The sequence below is a fragment of the Nicotiana tabacum genome, chromosome 12, assembly GCF_000715075.1.
Source record: "Nicotiana tabacum cultivar K326 chromosome 12, ASM71507v2, whole genome shotgun sequence".
NCBI lineage: Eukaryota > Viridiplantae > Streptophyta > Magnoliopsida > Solanales > Solanaceae > Nicotiana > Nicotiana tabacum.
This window is the reverse complement of record NC_134091.1, coordinates 103,453,379-103,467,248: the sequence shown is the minus strand read 5'-3', so window position 1 is coordinate 103,467,248 and position 13,870 is coordinate 103,453,379. Positions and strand designations below refer to the sequence as shown.

The window sequence follows — 13,870 nt, the reverse complement described above, 5'->3', positions numbered from 1 at the left end:
GCCCATAACCATACCCATTACCCATACCCGAAAAGCAATTTTCTAAAGAATTTTTTTTTGTAAAAACTGGAAAAAAATTGAATTATTTTTTACTAAAAACTGAAAATAACGAAAATATTCTTTTTCAAGTTTTTATAAATACATTGCTTTAAAAACAAACTGAAAAATATTTTTAAAAAAAAATTGGAAAAAAAGACTTTTCTAATGCAGTGGACTACATGTGCATTAGTTTTAAAAAAAAACAAAAATATTTTGTTGAATCTCTTTTTTCAGTTTTTACAAAAAAATTGCTTTTCTGATTTTTTATAAAGCAATATTTTTTGTAAAGACTGGATAAAAAAATATTTTCGGTTTTTTCAATTTTTAGTAAAAAATATTTCAGTTTTTTTCCGTGTTTACAAAAGAATTGAGTTAAAAATTTAATTTTCGGGTATGGGCAGTGGGTATGGTTATGGGTATGAGTCTTTTTAATTAATTATGAGATATTTAGAATTGACCAACAGGACGATGACACATGTCCCTCCGTTTAAATGAGAGGTATATTTGAACCCAAAGTATAATTGCATGAGTATATTTGGACTCATGGTATAATGAAGGTTATTTAAACATTTTTCAAAAGTACAAGTGGAAACTAACATGATGTTGAGAGTACTTTTAGTAAAAAACTTTTAATAAACTTTTCAAAAAATTTGGATGTTTTTAAATTGTTTCATAGAAATTATCAGAAAAATATTTTTCAAATTCACGCGTAAAAATTGCATGCGTTAGCAATTTTGAAAATGTAAAGAAAAAGAAACCATATATTCTTGACGGAATTCCTAATTTGTAATGGAGACGTAAAATATCCTATTTAGGAGTTGTTATTGTGTCAAAATTTGGTTAAGAAGAACCCTAGTTCTACTTTACCTTGAATTAGGTAAAAAGTACTATAAATCCTGACTAAAACAAAAAATATTTACACTCTTCATTGTCCCTAGCACCAATCCTAACCACAAATTATTCTTTTCTTCTTTTTCGTATTCCAAAACTAAGAAGATTCCCCAGCAATGGAAGCTCAAAGATCTAGTGTAATTATGACAATCATAATTATCGTGTCTATATTCATCTCATCGACTACTGCATGGAATGTAGAAGAAGAAATAGAGAACTGTATACACCTTTCGTTTACTCCAATGTCCAATGAAGTGTTTGAAAAAAGTTTTAGGACTATCAATAAATGCAACGAGCTATTCGGACTTCTACACCTTAGTCATGAGGTAACAAATAGATGGCCAGTATCAGAATTCCACGAAGCCCTAAAACAAGTTCCAATTTTCAGCAATAATGAAACTGCGCTAACACAACATATTTGTCATTTAGCCTTCACTGACAGAGTTAAGGACAGTGTTTCCCATATTAAAAGACCTTTCAGATTATCTCCACCTCAGGAGTGGTTAGAAGTAGCATGTGTAGCTTTTGATCCAACTATGATCATTCATCAATGGTGATCCTCAAAGACGGATTCATGATTTGAACTTCTGCCACAATGTATTTGAATTATATATTGGGTTTTTGATAATATATTAATGTGTCAGGTGTTTCCTCAAAGTTGGAGTATAAATAAAATATTTATGCTTGATTAGTAGTAGTATCTTAGCCATGTATCAAATTATAAATGAGGTTCAATTACTGGTGGCAATTTCCATCTAAATTTGCTTGAACCGTTCAATCCGTCCGTAATAAACTCGATCGCGTTCAACCCGTCCTTTTAAATATGGTAAATTATGTGTCAACTAGTTTTCAACCCGTCCAAATTCGATCCAACTCGTATATTTGCCAGCACTAAGCTCAATTGATTATTGTCCTATAATGGATACACCCTCTATCTCAATAAGAATTTGAACTTTGCGTGCAGTTGTGAAAGTTTGTCTAACACGTAATAATCTGACACTACATTTAATTGTAGATTAGTTTTTAGTGTCTCGATAATTCTTTGAAGTTGTTTAATGGTTCCGTAAATGAATTTAATTAGTTAGAGCTTCTAAACGTTATTCTCTATTGGCTCACTGAAATTTTTAAGTTTGCAAACACTAGGATATTAGGAAAATACAAGCAATTTAGTACAATAGATCAAGATTGCAAACACTACGAAATTAGGAAATACAAGCAATTTAGTACAATATAATGATCAATCAAACAAGCGGTCACAATCTATCCTAGTGAAGGACATTCTCATGGTGTTGAAGTCAAAGCCGATATAGAAAAATTGCTGCGCCCAAACTCCAAGTACGCTAAAAGGCATAGGAATCTTCTTGTTTTCAGAAATTTGTATGGATAGGCAGAAATGGTCAGCTTTATCTTGTTTAAACAAATTCTCAGCAGTAAACTCCATTTTAGCATTTTCAACAAAATGATATGCTACTGTTGGAAGGCCTTCAAGATCCTCGGTAACAACTCCATAGTAACAAAGCTCTTCTGGTCTTTCGCTTATAAACTCTTCCAACGTCGTACCAATTATAGATCTAATTTCCTCCTTCAGTTTCTTGTATGCTATCTTAGGCAAATAACTAGATGTGGCCCCGGTATCAACAAGCATTCCACCTTGGTGATCGATCCTCTTGAATATGCTTGGATCAATGTCAAGAAACTTGTCCCCGACACTGATTTTTTCTAAAGTTATGAAGTATTTGCCTATAACCATAAACATGGGAGTCGACGCTCCTTCCATTATAGGCTTGCCTCCAAGAATTAATGCATTTGAATCGTAATCTACAGCAGTTATATCACCGATACAATATGAGAATCCAGCATAATTTTGTTGTGAAATCAAAGACACAGCTGTTTGTCCAAATCCAAGGATTCCACTAACACGATTTGCACCATCAGAATATATTGAGCATCCAAAAATAAGACGCTTGATAGTCACTTCAGTTTCATTGATTGACTTAAATGACACAACTTCAGAAGCAAGATGTCCTTTACTTTTACCTGTTGCATATTTTACAAAATACTCACATCTCCTTGAGATTCTTCCACAACTTCCTCTAAGAGTCATAAGATCACATATAGATGTCTCGCAATACACATCTTCCTCATATGATGAAGAATGTGCATTGTGGTACAATGGAGCTGGTGAGGCTTCACCACCAATGGTATAGCCACAATGGACCCAAAGTAATACGCTCCCAGTGTCCATGGTAAGAATTTTTGGCACAGGAGGTGTACCAATTTTTAATGGAACAAGAAACTGAGAGGTATATGCTGGGTAAATCCGAACGTCAACCGCATCTTCTTTCAGATTATTTGAGACATTCATTAGATCTGAAATGCGAGCCTCTGATCTTTGATTCATTCTTTTGACGCGATCTTCAAGTGTCAGTTTTGGGTCGTAGAAAGGCGAGTTGACAGAATCATAGTGAATAATTTTTATAACTAGCCTCTCATGATGGGATGCAGAACCAAGTGTGATTATACAATTTTGGAACAATAGTAATGCTACAAGAAACAATTCCACCATTTTGAGAAATTAGCAGGGGAAATTTTGACCTTTAAATTTCTTTCTTTCTTTCCTTTAAAAGCTAGAGAGGGATAACAAGGAATTAATAGGGTGCATAGAACTATAAGGATATTGTTTCTTTTTATAGTTATGTGATTCTTTTTAGTCAAATTGGACAGCATATTTTCTGCGAGTTAACTACCGATTCAACAATTTAGATACATAAGGTTTGAGTTTTTTTTTGGAATACACATTTTGTGAGTTCACAGTTCATTAGAAATTGATGAAGTAAACATAGAAAATTGGGTGTGCGGTGGGGGTGGGGGAGGGGGAGGAAAAAGAAAGAGATACGGAAAGGAGCACAAAGTTTGTGGGTGCAAACTATACAAAGTTGTTTCCTCATTATAATTGTCTGTCTCTAAGTTTTCGAAAAACAACTGGAAAAGTAACAGGCTGTTAAAGATATTTTGTTCAAAAGACAATTCAGGATGTATCCACCTTAAGTTGATCAATTCAACATACACACGCGCGGCGTCATTTAATAACTATTCTATCGTTCAATTTGGTTTATATATGTAAAGTAAGTTGCATAATATTGTTCTTTTTTATGTATGTATACAGTCAAAACCGGGTTTTCCTTCGTGTAATTAGTCGAGATTGGAACATGATGGACCGAGGGTCGTCACCATAATATCGAGATGAGATCTGAAGCGAGGTTATCGAGCTCAAGATAAAGAGACCGATCAATATCGAGATCGAGTCCATATCGAACTATGATATGAAGTGGTGTAATCGAGCTCGAGATCCAGAGACCGATCGATACCGAGCCCGAGTCAATATCGAGCTTGAGACCCAGAGACTGACTGATATCGAGACCGACCGAGATCGAGCCAAGAGACAAAGAGCCGTTGTAGCCACACTGGGGAAGAGAATCTCGACGGGAATTAAGGAAAATCTAATTAACTAATATATAATGGGATCCCCACTATGTATTTTTAATAATATTCAAAGTAGGTTCTTCCACTATATAAAGAGTGACTATTATTTCTGTAAGGGGCAGATTGAACATCGAGAGAAGTAAACATTGATACACTTACATTCTAAAGATTACTACATTGATATATAGTTGAGATTATCCTTTTATGAGCTTGGACATTGATTCATCTTACTTATTTATAAATCATTCTCTACTCAATTTGGTTTGTATTTTATTCCTTTATATAGTCAATATTCAATATATTTCTACTTACTTTTCCGATTTATACCAAGCTATACCACGTATCCTTAGAACTACGTATAAATTCAACTCTATCCGTTTTTTGGGTAAACAGTTTGGCGCCCACAGTGGGGCTAAGGATAATAGTGGTTATTTATTACGAATCTCTGTGGAACACACTATTTTACACTTGCTCTTGGAAGTATCTTTGATTTCAGGCTGAAAACGACGAATTCACAATTAATGGCCCTACCTATCGACAATGAAGCTAGCCTTCAAGATGAGAACAACAACTTAACGCCCGGTGGTGAAAGGCCACTTGTCGATCCTGTTGGAGCTCGGGTCGAAGAGCCAATAGACATTAATTCTCATGTGGCCATCGAGGCAAACCAACGTTCCGACCCTGAAAATAGCATTCATGGTGGAACTAGATCTACAACTCGAAATACCCAAAACGCTGAGGAAAACGAAATTAACTTGCGTATGATTTTCGGAATGTTGCAAGCTCAACAAGTAGAAATAGCCCAGTTGCAGAGCCAAACCCAAGCACCGACCAGGCTCTAGCCCAGTCCACCCCAAGAAATCACCCACAAAACGGGGCCAACTGTAATGAGGTCAAATGAGCTAGAATCAGGGACTAATCCCGAAATTGTTAAGATGCTCGAGGAATTGACAAAACGAATAGAGTCAGGAGAAAGGAGGATTGAAGCAAATGTCAAAAAAGTGGAAATGTATAATTCCAAGGTTGATCAAATCCCGGGGGCACCACCGATATTGAAAGGCTTGGATTCCAAAATATTCGTACAAAAGCCTTTACCCCCGAGCGCAGCTCCGAAATCGATCCCTAAGAAGTTCCGCATGCCCGAAATTCCTAAATATAATGGAACGACCGACCCCAACGAACACGTCACCTCTTACACATGTGCCATTAAAGGGAATGACCTAGAGGACGATGAGATCGAATCTGTATTATTGAAAATATTCGGTGAAACCCTGTCAAAGGGAGAAATGATATGGTATCATAATTTACCATCTAACTCTATCGATTCCTTTGCTATGCTTGCAGATTCTTTCGTAAAAGCACACGCTGGAGCTATAAAGATCGAAACTAGGAAGTCGGACCTTTTCAAGGTAAGACAAAAAGATAACGAGATGCTAAGAGAATTCGTATCTCGTTTCCAAATGGAACGAATGGACCTACCACCAGTCACAGATGATTGGGTTGTTCAAGCTTTCACTCAAGGTCTGAACGAACGAAGCTCGATAGCTTCACGACGGTTGAAGCAGACCCTGGTCAAGTACCCAGCTGTTACCTAGACCAATGTTCACAATCGGTATCAATCGAAGATTAGAGTCGAAGACGACCTGTTGGGTTCTGGGTCCATTATTATAAGGGACATCAACAGAGAACAAAGGCCGATCAGGGACCGATACCGGCCATATAGTGGAGATTATAGGGGTAGCGAACCAAGACGTAACCTCGTACAAAGCAATAAAAGAAGTGATCGAGGCCAAGGGTCTCGGGGGCTGATGAACAAGAATGGGTTCGACAGGCATACCAGACCTAAGGAAGCACCGCAGTTATCAGAATATAACTTCAATAACAATGCATCCGCCATCGTGTCGGCTATCGGACGCATCAAAGATACTAAATGGCCCCAACCTCTGCAAACTGATCCAACCCAGAGGAATCCCAATCAAATGTGCGAATATCATGGCACTCATGACCACAGAACAGAAGATTGCAGGCAATTGAGAGAGGAGATAGCCCGGTTATTCAATAAAGGGCACCTTCGATAATTTTTAAGTGACTGGGCCAAAAACTATTTCAAAAACAGGGATTTCTGAAGACAAAACGAACAAGAAGAGCCATAACACATTATCCACATGATCAACGGTGGGATCGATATCCCCCAGGGGCCGGTGCTTAAATGCACTAAGATGTCGATTGAAAGAGATAAGCGATCTCGGTCTCAGGATTACACACCTAAAAGAACCTTGTCCTTTAGTGATGAAGACGCAGAAGGAATTATGCAACCCTATAACGATGCACTGGTAATATCTGTACTTATGAATAAAACTCAAGTTAAGCGTGTGTTAATTGATCCAGGTAGTTCGGCCAACATTATTAGATCGAAGGTCGTAGAGCACCTCGGTCTATAGGACCAGGTCGTGCTCGCAACCCTGTTTCTAAACAGATTCAATATGGCATGTGAAACTACTAAGGGCGAGATAATCCTGCCAATAAACGTGGCCGGGACCATCCAAGAAATGAATTTCCACATGATCGAAGGCGACATGAGGTATAACACTCTTTTTGGAAGGCTGTGGATCCACAATATGAGAGTTGTACCCTCAACCCTCCACCAGGTTCTGAAATTCCCAACATCAGAGGGAGTCAAAACGATCTACGGAGAGCAACCGACCACAAAAGAAATGTTTGCCATCGATGAGGTGATTTCGATATCTACACTATCATCGACAAAGGGATCAGATTCGAAGGAGGAACAGGATACCAAATAGCAATCACAAACGTCATCCTCGACCTAACTAAATAATAAGAAGACTGACGGAGACGATGACTATGGGACCCCTCGATCCTTTGTGGTCCCCGATGATTCCGACGCTACCCTGTCAACGGTCGAAGAACTGGAGCAAATCATGCTAGTCGAACATCTGCCCGAGTGAAAGCTATACCTGGGCACGGGGTTAGATCCCGAGCTCAGGAAAAAGCTTATTCAATTTCTTATAGCTAGCATAAACTATTTCGCTTGGTCCCATCTCGACATAATAGGGATCCCACATGACATAGCCACTCATAGACTGAGCTTGGATCCAAAATTCCGTCCGATAAAGCAAAAAAGAAGGCCCCAGTCCGAGGTCAAACATGCCTTCATCAAGGACGAGGTAATCAAACTTCTTAAAATAGGATCCATTCGAGAAGTTAAATACCCCGAATGGCTAGCAAATATAGTGGCGGTCCCTAAGAAAGGAAACAAACTTAGAATGTGTATATATTATAAAGACTTGAACAAAGCATGCCCTAAGGATTCCTTTCCTTTGCCTAACATCAATCGTATGATCGATGCCATGGCCGGCCACGAGACTCTCAGTTTTCTCGATGCCTACTCTGGGTACAACTAAATACAAATGAACCCGGAGGATCAAGAAAAGACCTCATTTCTCACTAAGTACGGTACCTATTATTATAGCGTAATGCCATTCGGTCTAAAAAATGCTAGTGCAACTTATCAACGCCTAGTAAATGGAATGTTCGAAAAACAAATAGGAAAATCAATGGAAGTTTATATTGATGATATGTTAGTTAAGTCCCTGCGAGCAGAAGACCATTTAAAGCATTTGCAGGAAACCTTCGACGTACTAAAGAAGTACAATATGAAGCTCAACCTCGAAAAATGTGCATTCAGGGTTGGCTCGGGCAAGTTTCTTGGTTTCATGGTGTCCAACCAAGGAATCAAAATCGACCCCGATAAAATCAAAGCTATCGAGGACATCACGGTAGTAGATAATGTGAAGGTCGTGCAAAGGTTAACCGGGAGAATAGCCACCTTGGGACGATTCATTTCGAGATCCTCTGATAGGAGCCACCGATTTTTCTCACTGCTTAAGAAGAAAAGCAACTTTGCATGGACTTCAGAATCCCAACACGCTTTGGAAGAACTAAAGCGGTATTTATCGAGCCCGCCCTTGCTTCATACCCCGAAAGTGGACGAAGGACTTTACTTGTACTTAGCTGTCTCGGAGATAGCGGTAAGTGAAGTCCTGGTTCGAGAAGACCGAGGTACACAATTCCCTATTTATCATGTCAGCTGGATATTAGGCGAGGCCGAAACTAGATATCCACACTTAAAAAAATTAGCGCTTGCTTTAATAAGCGCCTCTAGGAAATTAAAACCATATTTCCAATCTCATCCGATACATGTTGTAACATTTTATCCTCTTTGAAACATTTTGTGCAAACCCAAGCTTTCGGATCGGTGGGTACGATATCGAGTATAGACCCCGAACCACTATCAAGTCTCAAATCTTGGTAGACTTCATGGCTGACTTTTCGCCAACCCTCGTGCCCGAGATTGAAAGAGAGCTACTTATAAAATCGGGTACCTCTTCGGGAGTCTGGACCCTTTTCACGGATGTTGCCTCGAACGCGAAGGGGGCCGGATTAGGCATTGTACTAAAATCACACACAGGTAATGTAATTAGACAGTCTATCAGAACTACGAAATTGACTAACAATGAGGCCGAGTATGAGGCCATGATTGCAGGTCTCGAACTAGCTAGAAGCTTGGAAGCATAGATCATACCGGGTTCGCCCGGGTTCGCCCTTCGTGTAATTAGTCGAGATTGGAACATGATAGACCGAGGGTCATCACAGTAATATCAAGATGAGATCTGAAGCCAGGTTATCGAGCTCAAGATTCAGGGACCGATCAATATCGAGATCGAGTCCAAATCGAACTATGATATGAAGTGGTGTAATCGAGCTCGTGATCCAGAGACCGATCGATACCGAGCCCGAGTCAATATCAAGCTCGAGACCCAGAGACCGACTAATACCGAGACTGACAGAAATCGAGCCAAGAGACAAAGAGTCGTTGTAGCCGCACTGGGGGAAAGAATCTCGGCGGGAATTAAGGAAAAACTAATTAACTAATCTATCATGGGATCCCCACTATGTATTTTTAATAATATCCAAAATAGGTTCTTCCACTATATAAAGAGTGGCTATTATTTCTGTAAGGGGCAGATTGAACATCGAGAGAAGAAAACATTAATACACTTACATTCTAAAGATTACTACATTGATATATAGTTGAGATTATCCTTTTCTGAGCTTGGACATTGATTCATCTTGCTTATTTATAAATCATTCTCTACTCAATTTGGTTTGTATTTCATTCTTTTATACAATCAATATTCAATATATTTCTACTTACTTTTACCATTTATACCAAGTTATACCATGTATCCTTAGAACTACGTATAAATTTAACTCTATCCGTTTTTCGGGTAAACAATGTATTTATTCAAATTAAAATGGTAAATTTATATAGATTTTAAAGTTTTAAACATTAGGACTTCTTACATAGTTCAAATAAAGAAGAGTTTAATAAACAAAACATAGTTTATTTTAAAGTTATAAATATTAGGAAAATAATTAAATAAATATTTTATCTAGTATGGAATCTATTTTTAAAGGAAAAAACGATGAATGACATTCGCTAAGGCACTCATGCTTTTAATATAGTATATAGATTGTATACGGTCGAAATCGGGCATACCCGATTTCGTGGGCAGGGGAGTTTCCTCGAGGGTAACCTCATAATAGATCAGGCTCGAGCTTGAAGATAGAAAATCATGCCTGAGAGAGCGAAGTGTTCATTGGGATCGAGGCAGGCAACAATCGAGATCAAACATGACTGACTTCGATTAAGCCAATAACGAAATAGCGAGATATCAGTAACCGGTTGAAGATCCCGGCGGGAATCCCGAAACAGATCAAATCAAAGAGGTTATTAGTGCCAATCATGTGATCTACTTCCGTGATTAGAGTTTTACCTTATTTAGGATTCCTCTATTTTATAAAGTGGGATCCCATTCACTTGTACAAGAGACGATCATCATTCACTGATATGAATATGCATATACGCTGTTTTCTTTGTTCATCACTGTTCATCGCTGTTTGTTCCATCCTCTATTGTTCTTATTAACTAGCCTTGAGACTATCTCGAATCGAGGTCGAGGTGTTGTTTGAAGACCAGTTTGATTCATTTCGTTGTCGAATTTATTTATTTAATTCATTATTTATCAATTGGTACAGGGTTAAATCACATATCCTTAAAACCACAATATAAGTTTAATTGTTACTCAATTTTTAGGGTAAAATGTTTGGCGCCCACCGTGGGGCTAAAGATAATAGTGATTGTTCAGTACTGATTATGGTAAAACACACTATTTTACGCTTGTTCTTGTCAAGTAGCTTTGCTTTCAGGTTAAAACATGTCAAACTCACAAAACGCATCCACACACGGTGACAATGGCCTCGGAAATGTGATTTCTCTAGGAGTCGAGGTGCCACAGGTTAATCTCAGGGGAGCACTGGTTGCCAACCCAGTCGATGTCAGTTTTCACGTTGCTCTAAACGCAGACCTAGGTGCAAATCTCAATGGGAGTGTACACAGAGAAGGCCGATCTAATGGCCAAGGAACATATGGCAGAGGAGACGAAAGAGTCAGTCTCCAAGTGATATTCGAGATTCTTCAGGATCATTAAGCCGCTATTGCTCAGTTACAAAATCAACATAGAGCTCCGAATAGGGTCGAGCCGGAAACTACTCGCCGTACCGAGCCATTATCGGAAAGGTAGAATGGTAACAAATCGGTGACTGATCCTGCAGTAATGAAAATGCTCGAGGAGCTCACCAAAAGAATTGAATCAGGTGAGAAGAGAATTGAATCCAATGATAAAAAAATGGAGAAATACAACTCTCGAGTTGATCAGATACCGGGGGCACCGCCAATCTTGAAAGGGATGGATTCGATGAAGTTTGTACAAAAACTGTTTCCTCCAAGTGCGGCTCCGAAGCCTATTCCAAAGAAGTTTCGTATGCCAAACATACCCAAATATAATGGGACCACCGATCCCAACGAGCATGTTACTTCATATACAAGCGCCATCAAGGGTAGTGATTTAGAAGATGATGAAATCGAATCTGTGCTGTTGAAAAAATTCGGAGGGACCCTTTTGAAGGGAGCAATGATTTGGCATCACAACCTGCCACCAAATTCCATCGACTCATTTTCCATGTTAGTAAATTCTTTCGTAAAGGCACACGCCGGGGCCATAAAGGTCGCAACAAGGAAATCAGACCTTTTCAAGGTAAGACAAAGGGATAATGAAATGCTGAGGGAGTTCGTGTCCCGATTTCAAATGGAACACATGGAGTTGCCACTGGTCACAGATGATTGGGCCATTCAAGCTTTCACCCAAGGGTTGAACGAGCGGAGTTCAATAGCATCACGTTAGTTGAAACAAAATTTGATCGAGTATCCAGCTGTAACTTGGGCAGATGTGCATAATCGATATCGATCGAAGATCAAGGTCGAGGACGACCAATTAGGAGTCCCGTCCGGTTCAGTACATCCAAATAGGTCAGCAGTTAAAAACTAGAGGGACGTCGACAGAGAGCCAAGGTCGAACAGAGACCGATATCAACCATACACCACAGATCGAAAGAACAATGGTTCAGGACGTAATTTCGCCCAGTGCGATCGAAGAAATAATTGAGTACAGAATTCTCGGGGACTTATGAGCAAAAGTGGTTTGGGCAAGTATGTCGATCCCACAGAAGCACCTTGGTTATCGGAATATAACTTTAGCGTCGATGCATTGGTCATTGTATCGTCAATCGGAAGGATCAGAGATACTAGATGGCCCAGACCCATACAAACCGATCCTTCCCAAAGAAACCCAAATTTGATGTGCAAATATCATGGCACGCATGGTCACAAGACCAAGGATTGCAGGCAATTAAGGGAGGAGGTAACCAGTCTATTCAATGAGGGCCACCTTCGAGAGTTCCTCAGCGATCGCGGCAAGAATCATTTCCGAGAATGGGACGCCAACAGGAAAAATGAACAGGAGGATCCCCAACATGTCATTCATATGATCGTCGGTGGGGTCGATATTCAGCAGGGACCCATATTCAAATGCACAAAGGTATCAATCACTAGTGAAAAACGAACCCTAGATTATGTGCCCGAAGGCACTTTATCATTCAACAACGAAGAAACAGAAGGCATTTCTCAGCCCCACAACGGCGCTCTGGTAATTTCCATCTTATTGAATAAAGTTCAAGTTAAGCGTGTTTTAGTGGATCCAGGTAGCTCGACGAATATCATCCTATCAAGGGTCATGGAGCATCTTGGCTTACAAAATCTAATCATACCCGCAACTCGGGTATTAAACGGCTTCAATATGGCCAGTGAAACAACTAAAGGGGAGACTATTCTACCGGTGAGCATGGCTGGAACCATTCAAGATACCAAGTTCCACGTAACCGAGGGTGACATGAGGTACAATGCCCTGCTCGGTAGGCCTTGGATCCCCAATATGAGGGAGGTCCCTTCGACTCTCCACCAAATGATAAAATTCCCGACGTCGGACGGTGTAAAAATAGTATATGGGAAGTAGCATGCTGCAAAGGAAATATTTGCGGTCGATGAGGTAACACCGATATCGACACTATCAACCTCGAAAAGGTCGAGCATTAAAGGTAAACACAAAGTCAAATAGCAATCACAGCTACCAGCCTCGACCGAATCGGGGAAGAAGGAGATAGAAGAAGAAGAGGAGGATTTTTTGACCCCTCGAACTTTTATTGTTCCCGAAGATTCTGACGCCACCAAATCAATGGTCGAAGAGCTGGAATAGGTTAAATTGATCGAGTACCTGCCCGAGCGAAAGGTATACATAGGAACGGGATTAACACCCGAACTCAGGAAAAAGCTTATTCAATTTCTTATTGATAACATAGATTGTTTTGCTTGGTCCCATTTAGACATGACAGGGATCCCACCGGAAATAACGACGCATCGGCTATGCCTGGACCCTAGGTTCAAACCGGTGAAGCAAAAGAGAAGACCCTAGTCCGAGGTAAAGCACGCATTCATAAAGGATGAGATAACTAAACTTCTCAAAATAGGGTCAATTCGGGAGGTGAAATATCCCGAATGGTTAGCCAATGTAGTTGTAGTCCCTAAAAAAGGGAACAAACTTAGAATGTGTGTATATTATAAGGATTTAAACAAGGCGTTCCCCAAAGATTCTTTTCCACTGCCTAACATCGATCGCATGATCGATGCCACGGCTGGCCACGAGATCCTTACTTTTCTCGATGCCTATTCCGGGTACAATCAAATCCAAATGAACACGGAGGACTGAGAAAAGACTTCATTTATCACTAAGTACGGAACATACTATTATAATATAATGCCCTTCCGGCTAAAAAATACAGGAGCTACTTACCAACACCTAGTAAATAAAATGTTCGAAAAACAAATAGGTAAATCAATGGAAGTTTATATTGATGACATGCTAGTTAAGTACCTGCGCGCAGAGGACCATTTGGCTCATTTGCAGGAAACGTTCGAGATTTT

General features: G+C 39.5%; 1 protein-coding gene across 1 annotated transcript; it reads right to left on the bottom strand.

Moving 5' to 3' along the window:
- Positions 1-2,167: 2,167 nt before the first annotated feature.
- LOC107799977 (aspartic proteinase CDR1-like) lies at positions 2,168-3,496 on the bottom strand. Its single transcript, XM_016623121.1, has one exon. It carries the CDS (start codon positions 3,494-3,496, stop codon positions 2,168-2,170), a length of 1,329 nt encoding a protein of 442 aa, XP_016478607.1.
- Positions 3,497-13,870: the final 10,374 nt, after the last annotated feature.

What these genes read in the sequence shown, in the direction of transcription:
- LOC107799977 (XM_016623121.1), bottom strand. Translation starts at nt 3,496, where the DNA reads ATGGTGGAATTGTTTCTTGTAGCATTACTATTGTTCCAAAATTGTATA.